The sequence below is a fragment of the Danio rerio genome, chromosome 7 (assembly GCF_052040795.2).
Source record: "Danio rerio strain M-AB ecotype USA chromosome 7, GRCz13ab, whole genome shotgun sequence".
Lineage (NCBI taxonomy): Eukaryota > Metazoa > Chordata > Actinopteri > Cypriniformes > Danionidae > Danio > Danio rerio.
The window spans coordinates 55,651,344-55,673,603 of NC_141027.1; the positions used below are offsets into that span (position 1 = coordinate 55,651,344).

The 22,260-nt window shown below is 35.8% G+C and overlaps 1 protein-coding gene across 1 annotated transcript in view; it reads right to left on the reverse strand.

Annotated features, from left to right (window-relative positions):
• The window catches only part of piezo1 (piezo type mechanosensitive ion channel component 1 (Er blood group)), a 197,037-nt gene that overhangs the window by 58,122 nt on the left and 116,655 nt on the right, over positions 1-22,260 (reverse strand). The window contains exons 8-16 of the mRNA XM_087261899.1: positions 15,929-16,103; positions 13,911-14,015; positions 11,154-11,244; positions 10,956-11,050; positions 7,577-7,837; positions 6,274-6,379; positions 2,910-3,091; positions 2,684-2,832; positions 52-210 (exon numbers count right to left, since the gene is read on the reverse strand). Coding sequence (XP_087118025.1) covers positions 52-210; positions 2,684-2,832; positions 2,910-3,091; positions 6,274-6,379; positions 7,577-7,837; positions 10,956-11,050; positions 11,154-11,244; positions 13,911-14,015; positions 15,929-16,103 — 1,323 coding nt within the window. The remainder of the gene's footprint in view (positions 1-51; positions 211-2,683; positions 2,833-2,909; positions 3,092-6,273; positions 6,380-7,576; positions 7,838-10,955; positions 11,051-11,153; positions 11,245-13,910; positions 14,016-15,928; positions 16,104-22,260) is intronic.

The window sequence follows — 22,260 nt, forward strand, 5'->3', positions numbered from 1 at the left end:
GGTATATTACAGTTCATCCTGAATGATTGTGTGTGAATGTATTGCTCATGCCTGTGGATGGGAGAGACGTTCTCCAGGTCTGTGATCTTCATGAACGGTTTATGGAAGTAGTGCAGCTGCAATATGCAGGCCAACAGGAAGAAGCCCGGGATCACAATACTGGTGAAGAGCTCAGACAGTTTAAACGTCTCCAGTCCCATGTCTGCCAACCTGAAGGGAACAACGTGCTCACAATCAGAATTAACAATAACATAAACTTGATTACTCAAACAGCATTTACAAACTTATAAAGTTACTTAAATGACAAATATAGTAAAAAATTTGATTAATTTGTTATTAGCACAAAATCACATTCTGAGGCTGGGTTTAAACTAGTGTGTTTTCATTTTAAAGCACAGTTTTAGAATGAAAATGCTCTTCGGCAATACTAAGGTTATTACTGCATTTCAGGAAAACTCAGTCCACAATATACAGCATAAAACGCATGATTTGTGACCATTTACACTCACTGGGCGTGTTTATATTTAACCGCCATCCAAACTTACCATCTACTGGTTGTGTAATGGTCATATGGACAGGATTTGATTAATTTGGAAACTATACGCAGCAGTTCAGAAAACCAGTCAGAGTTTAACTGTGAAAAGCAGTGCCTCTATTTTTGCGTCCGTCTAAACGGAAATGTGCCAACCAGCATTTCCAAATAAAAAGAGGGTCTTCAGGGGTACAAAAAAAGAATTGGGATTTGGTCTAAGTAAGAAAAATCCATTTTTGCGTTAAGTGACAAACTGCAAGCTTTGTATGTTTTTGATCAGGTTTATTTCTTTAAATAAACTCTAATTTTGCCACTGTTTTGTTGCGCACTAGCTTATACATATCCTAAAAACTAGCAATACTGACTACTAACAAACTTTATTTCAATTTAATGTGACCTTTTAAACTTTTCCTCCCACTTTTAAAGCTCTACAATACCATACTCAGTGAATACTTTTACATTGTTCAAAAAAGCAGCACAAACATTCTTTTAAATCTCTCCATGTATGATTCGCAAAGAAAAAAAATGTACACTGGTTAGGAATGTCAAAAAGTAAACAGATAAGTAGACAAACAGTCTGCTTTAAAACCCTTTAGGGAACATGTTCACATTTCCTGTAAGAGGTGTAAAATGTGATGAGCGCAACAAGTCCTCTAATGGCATCTAAGCAACCATTAGCTGCTCTTTTAGAGAAACCGTCACCAACAAACCCTTGCAGAAGCTCTGATACCAGTTTATTTATGCAAAAAAAATAAATAAATAAGTGCTGCAGTGTTAATTAGCCTACTATTCTTACTGAAATGTCTATACTAAAACATATAATTGGTTGGTTCTTGTCACATAACGTGATGCTCTTATGGTACTGTGAAAAGTTGAGATGTTTTTTTAGATGTTTTGAAGGCAAAAATAATTAATAAAAAGCAAGTGGAATAATTTTTGGTGACAACTCTTATTTTAACACATTTTTTGGGAAAGTTCTTAGAAATTTTTCAAGTATTCAACAACACACTGAGCAAATTGACAATGCTTTCGTTATGTTCATGTTTTTTTTGCTCCCATTTTTTTTTTTTTTTGCTCCCAAAACCAGCCACAAACATAATGAAAGGGCAGTCAATTTGAACAATACACAATGCAGTATGTAAATTTGACCTCCAATGGGTAAACTAGGTATTGCATTCCTGTCAAAATCAAAATAAAACTTTAGCACAGGTTGCCAGATTGAGGACCAATAGGAGCGAGTATGATGATCGAGCCTAAAGGCTGATTTAAATCATCTTCTAAATAAAAGCAACGGCACACGATAGAAGGAATATTCACCATATTAAAATTTTTGTTCAAACCAACACCTCAAATTAATATGTTAAGCTGAACAACAGGAAACTGACAATGTTTATCTCAGATATACCTCATGTGCTATATTCAGTGTTGAATGCTAACAATGTGAGCTTGAATGCCATTTTACATGACATGTAAACTGAAAGCAGCAGCAGATCTCAGCCATTTGAAGTTAAACATTAGACTGAAAACCAACATTTAATAATGTTAAAAAGGTTTCATTTGTATTTATTAGATTACAAACCTTACTATTTTGTGAGTGAGTGCATATTCTTTGCTTCTGAATGGCTGTATTTAAATGTCTGTCGTGTTTCGTCTGGTGCAAACAGCCAAATTGTTTATCACTGCAAATCTCATCACTAAGTAATGCAAGTTGTAAGCACACAGGGTTACAATGTAACCTGCTCACCTAATGTTTACGCTTGTAATATTTATATAATTTGCTAATTAATAACCTCATGTGGAACGCTGAATCTGTGTTTCATTTCACAGTCTGCTACTGTCCACCATTCTGAATGAATGAAATACACGTTTTCCAACAAAGCAACCCAGGGTGCTGAAATATAATTGACTAAAGTGGAATTGGGCAGGTTAAAATGACCAAAACAAAGACAGCTATCCGGCATGTAACGGACATCTTCAAAGCAGAATAACTGACTTCAGCATTGTTTTTCAGATAAACAAGAATGTTCACTTTGCATGTTTCTTAAATATCTGCAAACATAATATTGTATTTTTATGCTGGACAAGAGTCAAAAATTTACATGTAGCACCTTTAATCATCTCAAATATTTGCAAAAACAGGTAGACACATACTGTTGCTCTGTGAAGCCAGTAAAGTTCCCCCAATAGCCTGGAAAGTCCTCAAACTGGAAGGTGTAGATTGCAATGAGCACCACCATGGTGTAGGCCACCACCATCCACCAGAAAGCCTTCAGCAGCCTCCTCCAGAGAGAGTAGTAAACCTAAAACAAACACATTCACTGTCATTTCTGCAGACTACACTCAGTGTGGAGCATTGTGTGTGCTGGTAAAAGTGTACCTGGTAGAGACACATGCAGAGCAGAAACAGCAGCATGTAGACGATCTTGTAGGCCACAAGCTTTCCTGCAAAGCTGACCATGATGAACATTCCCCCACACACGTAGATCCAGTATTTAGCATATAGGCTCATCACCAACCCACCAAACACCTTCAGAATCGACTCATTTCGCCCTGTGCTCTCTGAAAGACAAAAACACACTCAAAGTCTCACTCAGAAAACCAAATTAAGAATGTTTTGCATCTAACTGTGCTGCTTTTTTTGTTGTTTCTCTATGTACACATGTTAGATGGCCATTTTTGACCATTGTGCATACATCTTACTTAGTCTCCAGCATGTCATTCATGATATAGCCTGACAAAACATGATATGCATTACAGTCTTGTTTCACTAAAATGCGAATAAAACTAGACTGATTGTACTGATAAAGAAAATACTGCCCCTTAGCTTTTTCATATTTCTTCAGAGATATAGAACACTTACTTTGATCGCATTTATAGTTAAAGGCAAAATTATACATATATATATATATATATATATATATATATATATATATATATATATATATATATATATTATGGTCAACATCAATTAATAGCTACTAATAATTGATAATATTGATAATCCTATAGTAATATAGCATTAATAATACTATGGGGCTTGTCACAGTGGTGGAGCAAGAAGTTGGCTTGTTCGAGCAACATGGGGTTGGGTCACTGCTCAGGTTTCCCCCACAGTCCTGACATGCCCTGACAGGTGAATTAAATAAGCTAAATTGACTGTAGAGTATGAGTGTGAATGCAAGAGTGTATGGGTGTTTGCCAATGTTGGGTTGCGGCCATTCGCTGCGTAAAAACATATGCTAGGTAAGTTGGTGGTTCATTTTGCTGTGGAGACCCTGATTAATAAAGGCACTCAGCCGAACACAAAATGAATGAATGAATGAATAATAATACTCTTAAATAATTAATAACCTCTTAAGAAATTATATATATATATATATATATATATATATATATATATTTTTTTTTTTTTTTAATTGGTTGAGAACAAAACACTGTTGTGCAAGGAACTTGCCTAATTTACCTAACTTAGCTAGTGAACCATAGTTTAGTCATTTATATAAGTGACAATCATTTTTAACAACCAAAAACAATCTATGCACTTTATACTGAACCAAAAATGAACAACTACATGTTAATGTTAATGTCGAATCTCAGCTGGGTCAGTTGGCATTTCTGTGTGGAGTTTGCATGTTCTCCCTGCGTTTGCGTGGGTTTCCTCTGGATGCTCCGCCTACCCACAGACCAAAGACATGCAGTACAAGTGAATTGGGTAAGCTAAATTATCCAAAGAGTATGTGTGTGAAAGAGAATGTATGGGTGTTTCCTAGTGATGGGTTCCAGCTGGAAGGGCATCCACTGAGTAAAAAATTTGCTGGATAAGTTAGCGGTTCATTTGATTAATCGCGACCCCTGATTAATAAAGAATAAGCACAAAAGAAAATTAATGAATGAACACTTTAACAATTAAAAAATTGCCAGTAAAGATTAAATAAATCAGTTATTAGGACAAAGTTATTAAAACTATTATTACATCATCATCAGACTCTTATTTTGTGTCACAAAAACAGCATTGTTTTCATATATTTCCACTTTATGTTAAAATTTTTGTGTTTTCAGTCCCAAAAGTTTAGTTGTCACGTAAATGAACTGGCAAAATGCATTAAAAGTTTTGCTGAAAACGTTCTGGAAATGGACCCATAGAGCACTGAACTCTTGGCCATCTTTCAGATATGGGACAGTCTTGCAAACCTGTTTCTTGTTGCATATACACATCCTATAGTGGCCAAGACCACAAGTGTAAGTATTGGGACAGGGGCTAATCCTGTTCTGTATTGTGCTCTGAACCATATCAACCATTCACATCCTGTCCTTTCTCCATTTCTAATCAAATGTCTAAAAAAGCCTAATCAGATCAATAGTATCTTGATACAGCCTTCATGATGCAAGCTGTGAGTGCATCCCTCAGCGATGCGGTGTCTGACACAATGCACTCAATGGAGTGAGTGACGTCACTGTGAAGGGTAGTGGGGCTAGGTGAGCCCATTAAAAAGCATTGGATGCAGCTCAGATTGCACTGCACCAAGTCTGCATCCAGACCCCTCTCAATCAGATTGATATCCTAGGGCCCTATCATACACCCAGCACAATGCGGCGCAATTGTTGTCGTTTTGAAGTTTTGTGCCTCGCTGTTTAAATAGGAAATGCATTTGTGCTCATATGTGCGCCCATAGGCGTTCTAAAAAAGGAGGCGTGTTGAGGTGCATTGCTGGCGCGTTGCTATTTTGAGAAACTATAATAGACTGTTCAATAGACCAGAACAAAGCCGGTCTATTATTTAGCGAAGAGCGCGTTAGTTGCGCGCCTCGCTTACACGTTGCTTAATACACACAAGATGTACAGCAATACGCAAATATCTTTACATATGAAAAAGAATTAAAATATTAAGGATATATATAGGATATAATAAGGATATATTATATATTATTAATATAAAATATTAAAATATTACAAAACAATATTTTCTAGCCTACATAAATATAAAAACCATACTCTCATGTCTTCTTCATCTCGCTTTTTCAGATTATTCATGACAATTTGCTTTTGTATAATGTTATTATTATCATTAGCAGTATTATTTATTATATGCAGATTTATATTTATTAAAAACAACTTTAGATTTGCCCACCTGCCAGGTTTTAGGCCATATGGGGCACAGCATGTGTATTTGGATAAAGTGGGTTTTTGAACACGCTTCGTTATTATTGTTCATTTATTAGTCTGCTGGAAATTAGAACAGAATTTAGAAATAGTTTTAAAACAAATCTTTGCGCTTAACAAAAAATATATATACATATATATATATTTATAGGCTAATGGATGTCTGTGCGTACAACACATTTCCTTTTCCACGAGAGTGAAAGCAAAAGTAAATAATGAGGAGGCTTATCTCTTATTCTTGCGCTGTAGATGCTCTTTAACTGTTTTCTCACTAGTGAAGCACTCAGTTTTTCCACTTACAAAGTCCATCATTTAAATAGCAAATCCGCTATGGCTTGACGCAACTGAATCTTAAAGGGAATGGGAGATGAGATTCTTATTGGCTTATTCTCAAAACACACCTATAACTCATTAAGAAAATAAGCTCAACCCTTTTAGACCATGCGCCATGGTGCAAAGTGGATTTTTTCATCTTTAAAAAAGCAAAACTGGTTTCCCACATGCCCTTATTGCGTTTGCACCCTGCGCTTTGCACTTTGTGCATGGACCGTCAAAATAGAGCCCCCAGTGTTCTCGCTCACCTCCAGTTGTGACCTCCTGCAATGACACAGTCAAACTCTTCTTCCTGCTGAATGTGTCCTTCACTGACTGCCTCAGCAGAAGCCAGAAAGTCAATGTGAACAGCAGCTGAAAACAAAGCGAGAATGAAGCAATGTTTACACTTTACTCACAGCGCATTGAGCAACATCATCATGACTGAATTATGACCAATCATGTGGGCTTATTGTGTAAAAGTGTAGCAAGTGACTACAAGCCTTTTCTATTTAGATTTCTCAGACTGTTAACTGCAGTCATCTGTATCCCAATGCTTAGGAATGAGTTTCTCTAAGAGTTTGCTTTAAGTGTGTTACTCAATCCTGATCCTGGAGGCATACCAGCGATGCACATTTTCGATGTTTCCTTTTGCTGGATCATCCATTTTAGGTTTTAAAGTCTGCGCTAACAAGTTGATAAGGTAAAACAGGTGTGTTTGACCTGAAAGATTTTGAAAATGAATGAATGAATGAATAAATAAAAATAAATATACACACATATACTACACACACACACACACACACACATTCATGTTCGTTCTGAATTTTTCAAGCTGCTCGACAGAGACTCGACAGTGAGCTGCGAAGATGTGGGTTTGTTATCTGCTATTTTGCTGCTCTTTTGACGGGAATGAGCATGTTGAACTTGAATCTGCTGTTTGCCACCTGTGCTCATGGATTTGCCTATTTTAAGTGGATCATTCGAAGATGTGTACTTTGAATAAAAAAAGAACAGTATATCGAATTGGATATACTGGTAAATTAGGGTGTATTGTGAAGAAATTACATGCAATAACGCATGGCTTAAACAACGTGCATCTTCACCGCCACATTACCAAAATGTAAGTCCACACACACACACACACACACACACACACACACACATATACATTTGAAGTCCAAATTATAAGCCCACCTGAATTATTAGCCCCCCTGTTAATTTTTTCTCCAATTTGTGTTGACAGTACTAGTGGAGTGGAGAATAGGTGGGGCAATCAAAACACTGCCTAACATAGAAATTATTATCATAAATTTATTATTAAAAACATACAAATGATCTGTACCAAAGGAAAAAAAAAAACTATACTTATCACAAAAAACTCATACATACCCACAGCGATGTATTTTTAGAACAGCTTTGTTATGACACAAATGTATAATTTATCTTTACTGCATTTATTTTGAACCCAGAAAGTTGTTGAACACTTTTTATTTGCATATATTCTAGAATAACAGTTACTGAAAAAACTAAAATAAATAAAATAACAATAATTTAAAAAAAAATCCTCACCAGGGCACCCAAGCGCAAACATGGGTACTGTGCACGGTCCAGGCCCAGCTGATGCAGGCTCATGGAGCCCATGTGCTGGGGCAGTTCTGTCTCCAGGTCCATGGCCCACACGTACTGCAAGCAGCACAGAGCTAAACCGTACAGCAGGATGAAGGGAGAGCAATAAGCAGCAAAGCGTTGACGTGTCCTCAGCATCCAGATCACACAAGACCACAGCAGCAGCACAAATGTCAGCCAGCTGTGATACGTTATACTCCACACCTGTAGGGGGCAGCAAGAGTGCAAACACATTGTTATTACATGTGAATTCTTAAAGGACGTGTTAACACAGTGTGCGTCTCAATTAGCTCTCAGGGTCGTGAATCAGTACACTGATAAAAACAGAGATGAGCTTGGTTAACTAGACATTGGGACACTGACACAGAGTTCTATTTGGAAGGGCTCATCCCTATGCCCCAATCTCTTTGGAGGGTCCCTGAACTGAGTGCACTTCATTCCAAAGAGCCCTGGTTTGAAACAACACTTTAATATGGCGCTCGGGATTGTTTTCATTTTGAAGTGACCTTCGAAAGGCAATATATGACGTTTGGAAGGCACCATGAGTGTAACATGAAAACGTCCTTGTGCAACATCTTTGGAGTTTCTATGGTTTTGTTCTTGATTGTAATATACACTTACCGGCACCTTTTTTATTACACCCTACAAGTACTGGGTTGAACCCCCTTTTGCCTTCAGAACTGCCTTGATTCTTTGTAGCACAGATTCAACAAGGTACTATTCCTTAAAGATTCTGGTCCTTATTGACATGATAGCATCACGCAGTTGCAACAGATTTGTCGGCTGCACATCCAAGATGCGAATCTCCTATTCCACCACATCCCAAAGGTGTTCTATAGGATTGAGGTCTGCTGACTGTGGAGGCCATTTGAGTTTGGTGTACTCATTGTCATGTTTAAGAAAGCAGTGTGAGATGATTCACGCTTTATGACACGGCACAATATCCTGCTGGAAGTAGCCATCAGAAGATGTGGTCATAAGGGTATGGACATGTTCAGCAACAATACTCAGATAGGCTGTGGCGGTGACATGTTGCTTAATTGGTACTAATGGTACTCAAAGTGTACCAAGGAAAGATCCCCCCCACCATAACACCACTAGCCTGAACCGTTGATACAAGGCAGGATGGATCCATGCTTTCATGTTGTTCATGTTGCAGTAGAAATGGAGACTCATCAGCCCAGGCAACATTTTTCCAATCTTCTACTGTCCAATTTTGGTGAGCCTGTGCAAATTGTAGCCTCAGTTTTCTGTTCTTAGCTTACATGAGTGGCACCCTGTGTGGTCTTCTGCTGCTGTAGCCCTGTATCTGCCTCAAGGTTGGACATGTTGTGTGTTCAGAGATGCTCTTCTGCGTAACTTGGTTGTAACGAGTGGTTATTTGAGTAACTAGCTGCGTTTCCACTATTGCACCTAAAGCGGGTGAGCCAGGGCGAGCCAAGGCCAGTCAGTCCCGGGGCCTGATCGGGCCAAAGTGGGGCTTTCTCGGGGCCAATGGCCAGCCTTTTTCGGGCCAAATACCTTGTGTCAAAGAGGGCCAGCTGGGGCTTCAGGCGGGGTGAAAGGACAGGCGAAGTTTGCCCGAGTCTATTAAAGATGGCATGCCGCTGTCAGTACACTAGTTTTCCAATTGCACACGAGTGTATGCGGCATACAAATAGTGCAAACAAATCTCGCCACCGTTAGTGGCGAGACCTAACAGTCGATGCACAATGCCATCATTCGGTCGTTAAGTAAACAAATATAATGAATGAGGACACACAGACCTGTGCGTGTAGACATATAATGTAATGCTGTACAATATCATGTCATTTGTTTGTTTCGGTTGTCTTCGTTTTAATGGTTTCATGATGATGCGATGGTGTGCTTTATCTGCCTGATTCCTGCTGAAGTGGGCAGGCTGTGTGACGTTTTGATTCGGGGGACGTTCTTGGGGCGGGGTTTGCATGACGCGCTGCGAGCTACTAGCCCGACAGTGGATGATTTTGGCCTCACTGCTTAACCTCCCAGGAGATTGGCCTGGCCCAGCCTGGCCTGATAAAGCGCTGGCTCACAATGGCCTGACAGTGGAAATGTGGCTACTGTTGCCCTTCTATCAGCTGGAACCAGTCTGGCCATTATCCTCTGACCTCTGTCATCAACAATGCATTTGCACCCATAGAACTGCCGCTCACTTGATATTTCCTCTTTTTTAGACCATTCTCTGTAAACTCTAGAAATGGTTGTCTGTAAAAAAAACAGTAGATCAGCAGTTTTTGAAATACTCAGACCAGCCCGTCCATCACCAACAAACATGCCACGTTCAAAGTCACTTAAATACCCTTTCTTCCCTATTCTGACGCTTAGTTTAAACTGCAGCATATCACCTTGATTATGTTTACATGCCTAAATGCATTGAGTTGGTGCCATGTGATTAACTGATTAGAAATTTGCGTTAACAAGCAGCTGGACAGGTGTATCTAATAAAGTGACTGTTATATCTATAGCAGTACTGTCATCTTAATAATGATTTCTAGCTACAAAGTTATATTCAGGATGAGGAAGCTTTGAATTTAACATTAACATTTCAAAGAGCAATTAAAAAGAGAAAACTTATTAAAAAAAAAGAGAGCATTGCATTTTTTGTTTGTTTTTAACCTTTTATCAAATCATTTGTTTTATATAATCAATTATATTGGATTTGCTACTTCGAGATGCCATATTTATTTTTTAGCTCAACTGGGGCTTTGCAGCTCAGGGTCTATTAAGAGCCAGTTTACATAGACATGAGTATTTTTAGAACTGACTCGGCTTGGCTGTTGATACAAATACAGCGCATTTGTGCTGCATGATGGTAATCCGCCACTGTTCAAGCATTTGCATTGACTTTGAGTGCAACTTACTTCTACGAACGGTTAATTTTACATTTGGTGTGAACCCAGTATAAGACGTTTATTGCCACCTGCTAACTCGACATGACCTTGACAGTTCAGCAGAGTGTGTTTTTATGTTCTCATTTGATTTTTACTTTAAATGAAGGTGGGAAAAACCCCATTCATCAAAATATGCTACAGGGAAGACATGTTTCAGTAGACCAATACCTGGAAAGAAATGAAAAACCATGTATGATTCATAAACAATTATCAAGAAGCCCATGGAAAATTCTGTAGGGTAGATTATTTTATTAAATACTAGGTTGTTCTACAAAGAAAGGTCATCCCTGCTGGACTCCATTGAACTTTAAAATGTATTTTTGATTGAAGAATTATTTTTCAAAATGTCAACGTCAATACAAATCAGCAGCACATCTGTTTTTTAAAAAAAAAAAGAATATTTGATTTACCATCATGGCAATGAGAGCACATATGTAACTCTGTTGCAAGACCATTCGTCCCACCAGACGAAGAGGATTATCAACCGTAGCCTCTCCACTGGGCCCTGCACAAACAAATATCACAAGTTTACTCACATAAATGCTTAGTTGAATGTGAACTTTTAGTAAACATAATATATGTGTAAACAACAATGTACATTGCTCTACCTATGTCATGTTGGCTTGAACCGTTGATCACAGGCTCTTTAGTGATGTGTGATTCAGATAGAGTAGAATCTACTGTAGTGAGAAGAGTTTGCTAAACCAGGGGGAAAAAAGACATTTATGTCACAAAAGGTCTGCATCTGACATTCATTCATTTATTCCTTTCATCAATCAAAACATTCATTCAGCATTATTGTGTCTTTAATTAAAAAAGCCCAAATTATAATTTGGTTTTATGCAGATAATATACTGTATGTACTTTTTGCTTGCACATAAAAGATAGTTTCATTTTTTTTAATGCTGCTTTGTCATTGCACTAATTAGAACTGAAGAGACAAAAGCAACAACATACTACTGAATTTTGCAAAAACCTTTACACAAAGGAATTAAAAGATATTTACAACTGTTGTAACATTAGCCCCTTTCACACATACACACCTTTCTAGAAAATTACCGGCAATTTACCAGAAAGGTGTGTATGTGTGAACAGGCCCTTTTTGAAAATACCGGTAAAGTCGTTCCGGACATTTTCCATATATTTACCGGTATCACTGTGTGAAAAGGGGCTTTTAACTGTGTTTGATTGTGCATACAAATACTAAGTATACTTTGGGCTTTAGAGGTGGTTACAGGCAAGACACCAAACAAAGCAAAAAAAAAAAAAAAAAAAAAAAAAATTTTATATATATATATATATATATATATATATATATATATATATATATATATATATTAGCGCTGTCAAAATGAACGCTTTAACGCATGCGATTAATTTTAAATAATTTACGCGTTAAAAAAAATTCATGCAATTAAGGCAGTTCAGGTTTTTTTTTACTTCCTGTTGTGGTGGACGTGTGTTCAACATGCAATAAATGTGGATAAGACCAAGGAAGCACTTTTTGAAGGCAAGTTTCAGTATAAAACAATTAGTCGCATCACAGGTTATCCAGTTTCATGCAATTTCGGGTGTTCCATTTTTAACTTTCGACATCTGTTGTAAGTTGATACCGCATGGCGAACAGAAAGAAAATCCTCTTAAGGTTCCTTTTAAGGTTACACGGTAGAATTTTAATAAGAGTATTAACTTAATCATATTAAAATCGGAGTATTTGTGTCTTATGTAAATGTACTCAGAACGTCTGGTGAAGTCGCGAGCTGTCAAAGACAGGGCATTACTCTGCTTTTCAGCATGAGCCCTCCAAGTTTAGCGTGTTTCCTCATTAAATGCAACGAAAGCGTATGCTTCATGTTGTTGTGTCAGAATCCTTGTGAAATACAGTAATACTTTAGGACGCTTACTTTAAGCAAATTTGATGAACGTGATCATGCGTGTTGAATCTGGGAGTCGCTCCAGTATGGAAGGCCGTTGGGGCCAAAACGTCTGCAGCGCGTTGTGTGTGTGTGTGTGTCAGGGGTGGAGTGAGCGACGTATCTGAGTAGGGGCGAGAGGGGTGTGCAATGTATTTAACGACCGGTTTGCAAGAATTTATCATTCATTTGCGGGCATTTGGGAGTCTCTGTGCACTTGCGGGATACTCCTAGTCTTAGCAACTGGATGAATGTAAAGGAGGATTAAGCAAAATTGTTTCTACTCTATAACTAATGTTCTCAACTCACAGCAATAAAACTTTACAATGAGTGCAACAGTTTGTATTCTATAGTTTATTATTATATTTTTTCATTTTCCATATCTGCAATCCATATCCATATCTGGAAATCAATGTTTTCTTTATTGGCATTGATTGTTTTGAAATTTAAATGTCATTAACATGCCTGTGTTTTAATTTCTGTAATAAATATGACTGTCAAGCCAGGATCTTGATGGTTTATTGTGGGTATTTTGTTTACATGAAGAAATCTGTGTTACAAGTTAAACAAAAAATATATTAAACAATTATATTTTAAATTTAAATTTTTTTTTGTCTTGCGTTTACATTAATTTTACATTTAAATAGCCAAAATTACAAGTTTCAGTATTTTAAATTTGATTAATCGCGATTAATTACTTAATTTTTTTAATCGATTGACAGCATATATATATATATATATATATATATATATATATATATATATATATATATATATATATATATATATATATATATATGTATATATAAACAAAAATAATACAAATATATAATAATAATAATAATAATATAATAAACAAAACAAAACACCAGACAAAACAAAACAAAAAACGAAACTAAAAACTAATAAAAACAAAGTAATAAACAAAACAAAAAACAACATAAGCAAAATAAACACAAACATGCAATGGTGATACTTTTTCTGATGCCAGGTTTTAAAATACTGATACAAATGTGTGCATTTGGTGCTGTATGCCAGAGGCAGGGAATGTTTACCAGTGGCGTCCCCTATTTTGCATTTACAGATTTTATCTTTCAGGCAGTGTGAAATAGCTGTTTGAAGCTTGAGTCCTTGAATGAACGGTTACAGAAGGAGAAAAGCTTTTGCTCTATTTTTTAAAATATTGAATAGACTTTTCATAAGAGATCCTAATAAAATTATTTAATATATCATAATAGAGGCATCAGCATGCACATAAAGCCACTAAAATGTAATACTTTTTAATTACAGCATGTGGATACAGCAATGACAACATAGAGACTAATAAAACCTCCTTAAATATTTCATCAGACATGCATATGTGCTTCTGTACCCCCTCAAAACCCAAAAGACATTTTTTTTCTCTAAGGTTCCATAATATATAAATGTAAAATGTCAAGTTTTATTCTTTACCTTAGTGTCATCTTCACTGCTTTGTCTCCTTGCCTCCCACAATCTGAGCTCTACTTCTTCTCCAGCTTCACCCTGCACTGTTTTTACAGCTTCACCCTCACGGGCCTAGACAAACATAAAGACATTACGCATCAGTGTATATACTGTGTGAATCAGACACTAGCCCAAACTAATTTATTATACACAAACAATGTGATTGACTGGCTTACGATTGTACAAATGTTGGATTTTTGACCTTACAAAGGGCTCTCAAAGGAATAGGTAAGCTAAATAAATGTATTAAAAGTCAATGTATAGCTTGAGAATAAAATGCACAGTTGATATGCATAATTTTAATGCTTATTTTATTGTCCTTTTCTAATACAAGAATTACCAGAATTCTACAGCAACTAGAATGGCCACAGTATTCATTCTGAAAGTTTAATATACAGCAATATGGCACCTACCTGAATTATTGTCAGGTCACATTTACTGCACATGCAAAGCTTCCATTGACATTTTAGAATGAAGCGTTGAATGTTTTTTTCTTATTTTTCTGAATCACCTTAAATTTTGATTATTTTTTATATCACCTATAATTGTGAATGAAGTTTTGAAGCATTTTATAAAGTTACATTTAAGGACTTTCAAGCTATTTTTAGATGCATTTTTGAACATTTCCAGAACTTTAAAAGTGTGACAAATTACATATTCACTGTAAATGCCATGCAATATTCTGCAATAACAGCACTCATATAGCTTCTTCACTCTTATGCATTACTTCGCCAACAGACTGCCAAGCAGAAGACTAAACTAACTCCCTACAATGTGACAAATATTGCAGCTGTTGAATAACATTATGTACTTTTGAGGTTTTTTAGGTGAGAATGTAGTTGTTTAGATGGCAACTATGCAGTTTATTTATAAAGATTTAAAGATATTTTAAAATATGTTTGCATAATTTTGGAGATTCAGCACATCAGCAGCCATCCGCTTGTCACATTGATTAGAGCATAGGACTTGACGGTTGACGTTCTGCCACAAGATGTTGACAGAGACCACAGATTACGTCCTTAGAGGCAGTAAAAAACTCATCTTTTTCTCAGTGTAAATTTCAAGCTATAGCTGAACAAATCACTATAAAACAGGTAAGTGACATTCTTAGTCGATCTGTATTTTGTATTTATACCATAGTAATTTAGTAGTGTTTGCTTTGCTTTAGCTTTTTCTGGGTTAATTTTTGTGAAATCACAATTGCAGCAGAAGAATTTTGGGAAATCTCTGTAGACTGATGGCATTTCATGTGGTTAAGCCTTATAATCTTGCAAAAAAAGTTAGTAAAATTACCTGTTTTGTCATCACTTTAGACATTACACTAGAGAATAATTCAAATGCAAGCTCTAAAGTGACATTTGTGAATTAGCAACGGTTTCTGCTGTTCTGACGTCAGCTGCAGATGTGAATGAATGGCAGAAGAAAGTAGTTCCTCGTACAAAAGAGTTTTTGAGGCTCTGCTTGTTAGATCTTTTTATATACACAATTATGCCATCGAACAAATTATTAAACAAAACAAACAACTAATCAAAAAAACATATCAAAACAAAAAACAAAACAAAACAAAAACAATAAACAAAACAAAACAATAAACTGTTTGCTTGTGAAATGCTCAGTTTTTCCACTTCCACTTACTTTACGTCCTGTAAATAGCAAATGCACTTATGGCGCGACGCAGCTGGCTTTTAAAGGGAATGGGAGATGAGACAGATTGGTTTATTCTCAAAACATACCTATAACTCATTAAGAAAATAATTTAAACCCTTTTAGACCATGCGCCACGGCGCAAAGTGGATATTCCCGTCCTTAAATTAGCAAATATAGATTCTGACACGCTCTGAAAGCGTTTGCGCCCAGAGCTTTCCGTTTTGCACATGGACCGTCAAAATAGAGCCCTTAGTGTCTGATCAACTTAAAGTATGACACAATTCTAACTTACTGGCTTAACTATCCTTTTAACAGAATACATGAGTGTGTGCGATCACCTTGTCTGCGTCTCCTAGACTGTTGCTGTTGATTTTCAGCACAATGGTCACAGAGATGTAGAGGAGCAGAAGAATGCCGGGATTGACGTACACTGGCCAGTCATACTGTGTGTTGAGGGTGACTTCAAAAGTGGTACAATTTCCTGGTGTTACTAAATCCTTCAGGCCAAAGAGTCTGGAGTGAAACAAAGACAACTTATTACATAAAAACAGGATTAAGTGTTTTTCTAGATCACAATTAGCCACTAACAACGTAGTCCAACAAATAAAATGACAACTTTACATCAGATCATCATCCAAATCAATAGATAAAAAATTACATTAAAATATAACAACAGATACAAATACCAAAACAACAACAACAAAAAATAAACATTTACCCTAGTCCATAACAATAGAAACCGATACCACAACCAAACATAGACAAATTTACTATTTATATAATTATAATTATAGAAACAATACAATAAACATATCATATGAAATTCATTTAAAGCATTAAACGTATCAATTTACTAAATATTATTGCATAAGGTGTTAATTTAATGATTTTTAAACCTTATGTGAGTAATGTGAGTGGTACATGCAACTTCACTTGTAAAACCAACCCATTCTTATAAAAAGATTAACTATTTTATGTCTAGGCAAAATTTGTGGCTAATTCCCTTGAATTTGTTAAGTAATGCACTCTAAACAATCGTCAATGAGGTGTTGGAAGACTAAAGACATGGTAAAGCTTTATTAGATTCAAAATATAGTAAATATAGTAAGAAAGTTATTTTATTGTTGTCACTTTAATAGGTGCTGAAAACCAACTGTTAAAAATGGATTTGTCGATGAGACATTTTATCAAGTGATTCATTCAAAATGTTAATTCATCCATCTTGTTTTGTTGTATATTAAGAATCAGATGAGAATCCTTAGTTCTATTTTCAACAACAAAATATATGTATGCAATCATGCAGTGCTACAAATTAGCTACTTAAACATGTTGCTCTGCAATATGCATAGACACACCCAATGTAAATTAACTAGATAAGATGTGTCTGTTCAGTTTATGTTGTATAAAAAAGTATTGTTTAGATATGTTTACAACAGATCTTTTTTTTATCCAGCAAAAAAAAAAATCGAATAACAAAGAATTGCAATAACAAAGAAGAGTTGCTTTCATTTGAATATATTTTAAAACTAAATGTATTTATGTGAACTCAATGCTGATATGGTGATTTGGTACACAAAAATATCTATACTATATACATATTATTATTATCCACATCAAAATCAAATGTTCTGCTTATTTAGATCACTGTTAAAAATGCTTGGTTCCACACAATTCCTTCATGTTGTCCCAGCACAAATTGATTAAGTTAACATAATTGCTTTTACAAGTTTAAGCTGATTGAACATAAAACAATAAAGTTATTATTTACTATTGCTACTAGTTGCAATTAAGTAATAATAAAAAAAAAACTTAAGAATTGTGTTGATTCAGCTTACTATAAATACGTAGATTGAACTGGAGTGATTGTCAAAATTATACAGCCATACAGCAAAATGCATCTAACTGATGAAACATATAAGACATGTAAAAACTGCCATATAATGATTTGCGGTAGATTATGTGACTACTTATGACTAAATTGATTCATTGGTGATCATAAGACACTCTTTTTATTTGATGTGGTGTGAGCTAGGCTCAAGTTTAGGAATTTGTATATAATTTCACAACATTTCAGCATTCAGAGGTATTTTCATTGTTACAGAGTTGTATTCTCATGTAGATTTATTATATAAATATAGACTTATTTGGCCTGCACAATATTGACACCATAGAAGTGTGTTTTTTTTTTTGTGTAAAAGGAAGTTGATCTTATTTAGCGATAGTAATTTAGCCCTTTCACACCTACAGTGTGTTATAAATACTTCAGCTGCCCTCATTTACAGTATGAGATTTTTATTGTGACCATTATAGAATGCATATTTTATATTTCCATGGTGACACATCTGGTTTATAATAACACACCACAAGCCTCCGGCACTGCAGTGAAGATATAAGAGCTGCTGGATTTATAACAAGAAAATTCATCCACTTCTCCAAAACTACATAAAAGTGTCGTTTTAACATTACAGTTACATAAACGTGTTTATCTGAGTTGAATAATGCAAATGATCAGATTATGTGACATCAGCAAATATTTTACAAACCATAAATGTTTGGTTATGTTAGTAAATCTGTTTTCAAATGTAAAACAAACGTTGCTGTCGTGGAAATCCACATTTGAATTTAGCATCCGATTACATGAAACAGAACATTATGATATTATAAACCAGGAATAAGCCTAGAGCAATCACAGTGGTTTGATTGAAATTTCAAAGAGTTAAGGTTAAGTTTTTCCATTATTTTACTGACAGCGATATCACAGGTTTTAGTTGATCACTGAGAAGAAGCTGTATCACACTTATGTATAGACAAAGACTATAGAATACACAAGACATGTGTCCCATATAGTTTTGAATTGGGAAAAGTGTAACGGTCAATATGGTGAATGAAGCCCTGCCTACCAGTACAGGAGCCAATCACTGATCGCTATAGACTAAGGTTTCTCCAGGGGAGAAACTCAAACCAGATGTGTTTTCATGACAGTTTGATGGTCAACAAATACACTAGAATTTCAGCGAATAGTTTATTGGTGGTTTCAAATATGAAATGTAATCGTAAACTTGGCAAACAATTTTGAAGAATTTGATGTTTCCCCAATCAGACAAAATGCCCAAGCATACTGCCCGAGAGGCGTTTCAAAGATGGCCACTGAGTGAAATTACTATTAATTATACTTTAAAGGACTTTAAGTGTATAAATCCACCGACGTCATACCTCCAAGACGTGCATGTTTTTGCTGAGAGTAGTATCTTTCTCTTTTAAAAAAAATATTTTTAGGAGAAAAGATGGATGCCTGCAGGATTTTATTCCAAGGTACGCACAAATCCAGCACCGCCCCGCCCCCTTCCGCCAGTCATGTCAAGAAACACTGATGCTTGCTGTCAAAGGCTGCATTATTCAAGGGTATTCGTTATGACATAACTTATTTCCTTTTTAATTTTAATATTTTGCTGAAATCTAAATGTAATAAAAGCACATAAGCGCCAAGGAAAAATCAGACGCTCAAGACGTAGTTATTAAAATTATGACATATTAAAAAGTTTGCAAATATATGACAGAAAATTGTGATAAAATACAATTAGTGAAGCATTAATTAAATCCTTACTTTCCACTAACCGAAAATCATCCACCCGCACAGTTGAGTAGTGGACGGGCTCAAACAAAAATAAAATTTGTAGCCTATATTTTTCTTAGAAAAACAATTTCATATATTGTTTGTCCCTTTGTTCAAATATTTTACTCGGTCAGTTGTCTTCTAGATAAAATAGAAGAACCAATAACATTTGAAGTAAAGTGCTTCAAAACCCGCAATATGCTTTAACAATGCAAAACCACGAACTGAACTGTCAAATAAAATAATCTAGGCTAAATTAAATTAAAGTGAAATGTTCAGTTTCAGAGAAGCCTAAATTAACCTTTTTTCCCATGTTGCGCCTGTCAATTACAATTTAATTAATTTAATCAAAAATGTAAAAAGCAGGACAGATGTTTACAAATTCGGATATTCGCAACAGCACTGAACATTTACCTCGGTGGAACAAACTCGGTTGGAATTGTAAGACACTTCAGAAGCTCGGAAGAATTTAGATGTCTGCTTATTTATGACAGTCTTTCTGATAAAATATTTTAAAACACCTTGAATGGTAGCTGTTCCATGTGAGGAGGCCGCGCAGCAGCTGGGTCTGATCTGTCTGATAAACGAGACATGTTCCCCGGCTCAGGTGCTGATAATGAGACTGCGGTATTTGTCTCATTAGTTTTAGGCCTTTTGGCAAATGTCTCAATTAAGTTTAGCTGTTTTAAAGAGTGTTTACTCATTTTCACCTTGTTTTAAACAATAGCTATCTGAGTAGTGATTTTTAGGTGCGGAAAATCCACCAGCAAAACTAAAACCAACAAATTTCTTTACCCATCTCCCACCATGCAAGTACATACACACTTTAAAACACACACCTTTATTTGTTGTCATTCTGGCTTTGCTTTATCAATATATCGTAGTGTATCTGTTTAATAATCAATTTAAATTATGTAATAAAAAAATTAAAAAGCGGCATTAATTCGTGCCCTCTCATGGTAGGTACGCACAGTGCGTACAGCCGTACGCCTGCAGGCGCCACTGGATGCAGTACTATTCTATAGGTGCTTAAGAAGATTAAAATGAGAATAGGCAAAATGTGAACGATACTCCTCCTTTAAACCAAAGTGTGTTGCTTTCGTAAACAACACTAAATATCTGGCAGCATTGTGCACTTTTTGTTTTCTGACATGTCCCAGATGATAATGTATAGCCACATTTTGTTTTATCTCAGTGTGACAGCTGTGACAGTTATCTGCGATAGGACAGAGGTCAACAGAGATTTATGGGTCAGGAAAAAAACTGCACAGAGCTGGCAACCTTGCCAAGCCGTTGAGTGAAGACGTATGGGTATCAATCTTCAGGACATATCGAAGGCTTGAATCTCAGTATTGCTTTCAGTGGGTTATGTAAGGTTGGCAGGATACGCCACCTTCACCTCCCCTGCCTGAGGTGCTATTTTAATCCAGCAATGCCTCTCACATTTACATCACACCCTGCCACAACACAACCCTCACACAACCACAGAGGCCGAGTATGCCAGACGAATCATTTACGGCTCAAAACAAACCACAGAAGTGCAATGTGGAATTTCCCAATTTGTAATAATGGAAAAAAATTTTTTTTATATATTTACATGATGTTAACAACTTATGCACGCATACATAAACACATACATACATACATACATACATACATACATACATACATACATACATACATACATACATACATACATACATACATACATACATACATATATACATACATACATACATGAATATATGCATACATTCCATGCATACCTTACATTCATATCATGGTTATATCCACATTTTTATGAACCAGCACCATTTTCTTGAACCTCTAATCCTTATATTAGAATGATATTGAATATTGAATGACATTAGAATGGAATTTGAGAAACTGGAACCTAGATCTCTATAAGTTTATCATATCATATATATTATGGCTGCACAACATATAATTTCAGCATCAATAAAGTCTAAAGCGTATAGTGCAAAAGCATCAAGGAGGTGTCTGAATCCACTTTTGCTATTTTAATGTACGAAAAATAAGCTTTGTGCCATAGTTCATGGTCTAATAGAGTTGTGCTAATTCTCTTCATGCGTTATGGGTGTGTTTTGAGCATAATGTGCATAAACCCAATCAGGGTCTTATCTCACATTTCCTTTAAGAGTCAGTTGTGTCACGCCTTTGGTGCATTTGCTATTTACATGGTGGACTATGTAAGAGGAAAAACTGAACGTTTCAGACCATCTGCAGCAAGAAAACAGCTTAACAGACCATCCGCAGCACAAGGATAAAGAATGATCCTGTTCCATTCGGCCTCTATACTTTCTCTTTACTTCTACTCTTTACTTTACTCCTTTGATTTTGTGGATAAGGAAACAGTGTTGTACGCACTTCACTGAAAACATCCATTAGCCAACATGTTAAATTTTGTTTGTTAAATTCAAAGATTTGTTTCAAAACTAATTCTAAAATCAGTTATAATTTCCAGCAAATGAATGAATGAATGAACAATAATAGCAAAGTGTGGTAAAAAGTTTTATCCAAACACTCCTATTCTAATCCTAATCCTATTCTTCAATGACAAAATGTATTTCAGTTTTTAAAAAGAGCAACACTCTAACAATATGCCTTAACACACCTCCTTTTTAGACCGAAACACCCATAAGTCCACAAACTAGTTTGCAGATCCTCCATTTCTATTTCAACTTGAGTGCTCACAAAGCAAGCAACATAAAAACAGGCATGAGCAAATTTGGTGTGCAGGAACTTGACTGGCCTTGGTCCTGAGCTCAACCCAACAGAGCATCTTTGTTATGAATTAGAGTGGAGACCTTCTTATCCAACATCAGGGCCTGACTTCACAAATGCACTTCTAGAATAATACTAAAAAATTCCAATACACACATCAAAACCTTATTGAGAGCCTTCCCAGGAGACTCCACATTAAACCCTACATATTAAGATTGGGGTGTCATAAAAGTTTATCTGCATGTAAAGACAGATCTTCCAAACTGTGTGGCAATATAGTGTATTCACCCCCCCAAAAAATGTTATTTTAAA